This window comes from Vombatus ursinus, unplaced genomic scaffold (genome assembly GCF_900497805.2).
Source record: "Vombatus ursinus unplaced genomic scaffold, bare-nosed wombat genome assembly UNPS02015404.1, whole genome shotgun sequence".
Lineage (NCBI taxonomy): Eukaryota > Metazoa > Chordata > Mammalia > Diprotodontia > Vombatidae > Vombatus > Vombatus ursinus.
Window position 1 is genome coordinate 508,295 of NW_020955182.1, and position 5,835 is coordinate 514,129.

At 36.5% G+C, this 5,835-nt stretch overlaps 1 protein-coding gene across 1 annotated transcript; it reads right to left on the reverse strand.

Annotated features, from left to right (window-relative positions):
* Positions 1-462: 462 nt before the first annotated feature.
* LOC114032167 (olfactory receptor 13A1-like) lies at positions 463-1,389 on the reverse strand. Its single transcript, XM_027847414.1, has one exon. The coding sequence runs from the start codon at positions 1,387-1,389 to the stop codon at positions 463-465; it is 927 nt and encodes a 308-aa protein (XP_027703215.1).
* Positions 1,390-5,835: the final 4,446 nt, after the last annotated feature.

Below are 5,835 nucleotides of genomic sequence, written 5' to 3' on the forward strand. Positions count from 1 at the left end.
TTGCATAGAAAGGAGCAAGACATTAGAGGCAAATAGAGTAATTAGATATGCCCTAAGTAATATGAATGATGGGGACATGACCTGGGATATATGATTTGAGTGAAGAGGAAGGAAATGGTGTGAGAGATATTGTGGAGTAAAGATCAACAGAATTTGGTTGGCAACTGATTCATTGGGAACAAATGGTAAGAGGACAAAGATAACTAAGCTTATGGTGAGTGAGAAGGTGCTGTGTGGCCCCAAACTAAAATAAGGAAGTTGAGAGTAGAAGAGAGGTGTGATGTTGAACAGAGACTCAAGTTGGTCACAGAGATCAGTTCTATCACTGAGATTCTGAGTGAAAATCATTCTATAAATCCAATAACTGAGTCATAGAACCTAAATTGCCTATTACATCATATTTTCATACTGGATTTTCAGAAATAAAATTACAACCAAGTCATGTGGACAAATTACAATTATTTATTTAATGAATGGAAACATTTTCTTGAGGGCTGTTTTGAAATTCTTGTTGCGTAGAGTGTAAATGAGAGGGTTTAAAGTGGGGCTGAGAGTGGTGTATAGGACAGCCACTACTTTGACATTGTCCATGGAGGACCCGGTGGCTGGGAGAATGTATGTGTATATAACTGTGGTATAATATATAGTGACCACAATGAGGTGGGAGGAACAGGTAGAGAAGGCTTTCTTCTTGCCCTCTGTGGTGCGGATCTTCAGGATGCTGGAAATGATGAAGCCATACGACACCATAGTGAGCACAAAATTAATCACTGCCAAGTATATATCTGCAATGACGATCATGATATTGTTCAGGTATGTGGAGGTGCAGGAGAGCAGTAGCAAAGTAGGGACTTCACACAAAAAGTGATTAATTTTATTTGGGCCACAGAAGGTTAACTGAGTCATAAGGCCAGTGTGTACTGATGAGTCAATGACACTAATGGTCCACACACTACCAGCTAAGAGGATGCAAACCATTCTGCTCATCATGGTAGTGTAATGAAGGGGGTGACAGATGGCCACATACCTGTCATAAGCCATGGCTGTGAAGAGCAGCAGTTCAGCACCCAAAAACCATGTAAGGAAATACGACTGAGTCATGCACCCAGCATAGGGGATGGATTTCTTGTCTGCAAGGTTCTGCAGCAATTTGGGCAGAACTGTGCTTGTGCAGCCAATATCTAAGATGGCCAGGTTGGCAAGGAAAAAGTACATGGGAGTATGGAGACCTGAATCTAGGCTTATGGCCACCACAATGAGAGCATTGCCTGCCAGGGCCATGATGTAAAGGAAGAAGAAGATGCAGAAGAGGGCAAGCTGAAGTGGATGTGCCTCAGAGAAACCCTGCAGGATAAACTCAGTCACCATTGTTTGATTGCTCACTGCCATTTGCCCAGAAGATGCCTCCTGGATCCACCAGTGGACGTCTTCCAAAGGAGAGGCTCCCTAATGTGGTAATAAATGAGTGAGCTGAACTTTAGCAGAAACAAAATCAACATATTACATTAAAATTCAAAAACTGTTTGGGGTAGAAATAGATAGGTTGGAGTGCATACATACAAACTTAGAACTGTTATTAACTGGTGAAAACACATATTGAAAATAACAATATTAGCATCTGTCCCACATGAGATTAATGTAAAATTCACTCCCTAACCAATACCTTCTACCTCTAAGTGATGTCACTTCTTAAACATGTGCATCCTTTTCTTGAACCACTCTCTTTCTTCTGTTTCACACTATATCTTTTTCCCATTGTTCACCTTTCACTACATTTCCTCCTTGAAGACAAGGACCATATATTATTTATATTGCTTCCTCCTATTAAGTCTAATAAACATTTATTTAGTACCTACTATGTGCCAGGCACTGTGATAAGCACTGGGGATACAGAGAAGAAAATGACTGACATGAATAGCATAGAAAAAAGAGAAACAGCAACTAACCACTGGGCTTAGAATCTGAAGACCGAGTTCTGAGTTGCAGCTCTGACACTTTTAAGCTCTATGACCTTAAACAAATAAATGTGACCTCTTTGATCCTTGGTTTTTCATTTCTAAATAGCATGCTATTACATTTTATATCAGAGATCTAGAACTTGAAAGATTTAGAAAAAAAAGAAAAAGAACCTGTATGTACAAAAATATTTCTAACAGCTCTTTTTGTGGTGGCTAAGTATTGGGATCATCAAAAGGATGCCCATCAATTGGGGAATGAGTGAACAAGCTGTGGTATATGAATGTAATAGAATATTATTGTGCTGCAAGAAATGACAAACAGAATGATTTCAGAAAAACCTGGAAAGACTTACATGAATTGCTGCATAGTAAAGTGAACAGAACCAAGAGAATGTTGTACACCAGTAATAGCAATATTATTCAATGAAGAAATGTGAATGATTTAGGTATTCTCAACAATACAATGATCCAAGACAATCCCAAAGGACTAATGATACCATATTATCTGCCTCCAGACAAAGAACTCATATTGCCTGATTTATGGTCAAAAGCATGTTATTTTTCACTTTCTTCCTTTTATTCAAATCTTTTTGTACAAAATGACTAATATGGAAATGTTTAACATAATTGCACGTCTGCATACTGTGAGGGAGGGGAAGGGGAGGAAAGAGTAGAATTTGCAATTGAAAATTTTAAATAAAAATATATAAAGGTTGGGGGAAAAATTCTCATGTCCTTTGATTCCCCATTGAGTGCTTTTTCCATGCTGCTTCCTGTTTGTCTTGCAAAATCTGGCCTAATTTGTCACAAAGGTTATTGGCTATAAAGTATTAGAGAATAGCTTAGTAATAATGCCTTAGTATTCATATAGTTTTAAAACAGGACCAAATTCCACAGTTAACAAAGTCTTTTATTAACTGTATATTAAGCACCTATTGTGATTCAAATATTCTGCTAGACATTGAGAACACCTAGGAAGGAGTGGGTGCAAATATAGACCTCGTGACACGTATGACTTCACCAATAAAGGGAACTCTCTGGTGGGAAAACTCCCTCTACCAAATAGTCTGCACCTTAGAGACTGAGACAGTCCCCTTCAACAATGGGCATCTTATCATGGTACCATTGCAAGTTACCTTACTTTAGAGTAGTGGTGTTGAATTCAAATGGGCCACACATTGAGTTAGAAAACACCTAATTAACATTATTTATGTTGTAGCTTATTTGTATTTATTATTGAACATTTTCCAATTACATTTTAATCTTCTTGGGGCTCACTGTGGGAGCTTTGTAGGCCCGCTGGTGAGTTTGATACTTCTGCCTTAGAGTACTACATAAATCATAGTTATCACTATTGAGCATTTAATTGAAGATTCCTCTTAGTAGTTGTTTTGAATGTGTTTTAGACTGCCCAGTCTTGTTCACTAAAACAAAACAAAACAAAACATAACAAAAGAACAAAATAAAACAAAAGACCAAAACAAAACAAAAAGTCACACATTAAACCCATGAAACTTGCCATTTATTCATTTTGAACACCAAGCTGGATATGTCTCATTTCTCTGAGTAGTACTAGGGTCAGTCTGTGGGATCAATAATATAAGTATATAGGTATGACTGAAGCTGCAAAACATACCCATGAAGTAGATAAGAAAGACTCCACTTCCTAGAATTTTTTAGTTTAATAAGAGAATATGATTTTTCTCTGCTCATTAACCTCAAAACTAGAGTCTATGAATCTAAACTTGCTATTCATCCAAGGTTTACCCAAACATCTTAGAGGAGTATAATGAGTACTGTCTACCACATGAACTTAGTATTAAAAGACAACTTCAAAGATCGTGAGGTACAACAGATATATATAGAGAGCTAGAACAAATCTCAAAGACCACCAAGTGCAACAGTTGTGCAAACATTGTGGTCTCAGGATGCCTTTGCAGTCTTCAGAATCATTGTGGACCCCAAAGTGTTTTGTTTATGTGGATTAGAGCTACCAATATTTGCCTTATTGAAAATTAAAATGTCTCAGTATTTATGAAAAGCAGTTTGGAACAGGGGGTGGAGCCAAGATGCCAAAATACAGGCAGCAATTCAGTAAAGCTCCATCAATATCATCCTCTAAATAATATTAAATAATAATTCAAATTGAATTCTGAAGTGGCATAGCCAAGAAAAAGTCAAGTGAGACATTTTTCCAGCCAAACAACTTAGGGGGTCATCAGGAGAGGTCTGAGACATTAGAATAGTATTTTGTCTGAGCACAACACACAGAGCAGCAACAATGGTAACAGGTTATGGAAGCAGCTGCAACAGGGGTAAAAGCAGGTTTGAGAACTCTCATCACAAAGACAGTAGGAGGGTCAGACAATTGTCTGGAAAAAGAGGTACAAAAGCTCGCTAAAGAAAATAATTCCTAAAAAAAACATATAATTGGGCAAGTAGAAGCTTATGACTCCATGAGACATCAAGAAACAATAAAACAAGTCAAAAGAACAAAAAAAGAAAAGAAAAGAAAAAGTTCCTCATCAGAAAAAGAACTGACCTAGAAAATAAATCAAAGAGAAATCATTTAAAAGTTATTATACTAACTGAACACCATGATCAAAGAAAGAGCCTCAACATTATATTTCAAGAAATTATCATAGAAAACTGCCCTGATATCTTAAATCCAGAAAGTTAAGATAGGTGTTGAAAGAACCCACTGAGCACCTCCTGAAAGAGATCCTAAAATGAAAAATCCCAATAATATTATAGACAAATTCCAGAGCTCCTAGATCAGAGAGAATACTTTAAGTAGACAGAAGAATATTCAAATATGATGGAACCATAGTCAGGATCACACAAGAATTACCAACTACCACTTTCAAGGAGTGGAAGGCTTGGGATATGATATCGTAGAAGGCAAAAGACCTAGGATGACAACCAAGAATAAATTACCCAGGAAAATTAAGTACACTCCTTCAGGGAAAAATATATATTTAATAAAATAGAGGACTCTCAAGCATTCCTGATGAAAAGAGCAGAAATGAATAGAAAATTTCACTTTCAAATACAAGACTCAAGTGAGCATGAAAAGTAAACAGGAAAGAGAAAACATGAGGGATTTAATAAAGTTAAACTGTTTGCATTCACATGTGTAAAGATGACACATTTAACTCCTTAGAGCCTTATCATTATTAGGACACTTAAAAAGAGTTTACATAGACAGAGGGCATGGAGGTGAGTTAATTATGTTGGAATGATCTCTAAAAAATGAAGGTGTTAGAAAGGGATACACTTTGAAAAGGAGGAGGGGAAAGGTAGGATGAAGGATTTTTCTTACATTAAAGTACAAGGAAGAGCTTTTACAGGAGACAGGGAAATAGGGGATTAACAAGCAATGTTGAACCTCAATTTCATCAGATCTGGTTCAGAGAGGAATAGATATACATACTCAGTTGTGTGTAAAAATGTATCTTATCCAGTGTGATCTTATTAGGATGATAAAAGGAAGGACAGATTAAAGGAGGCAGTAGTTAGAAGCAAAATAGATTTTTGAGGAGAGAAATGATAAAAAGAGAAAGAAGAAGAAACAGAGTAAAATATGATAAAGGTAAATAGACACTAATGATAACTGAATGTCAATGGGATGAGTTCGCCCACAAATTGGAAGTAATTAAGAAAATGGATTAGAAACCAGAATCCAAAAATATGTAGTTTACAAAAAGCACAATTGAAACGGACACACACACAAGCATGATCTAATTTGTTTCAGGAAGGGTAGCAATCATGATCTCAGACAAACCAAAAGCAAAAATAGACCCAATTAAAAGCAGGGAAACTGCATTTTACTAAAAAGTTATCATAGACAATGAAGTAGTATCAATATTAAACATTT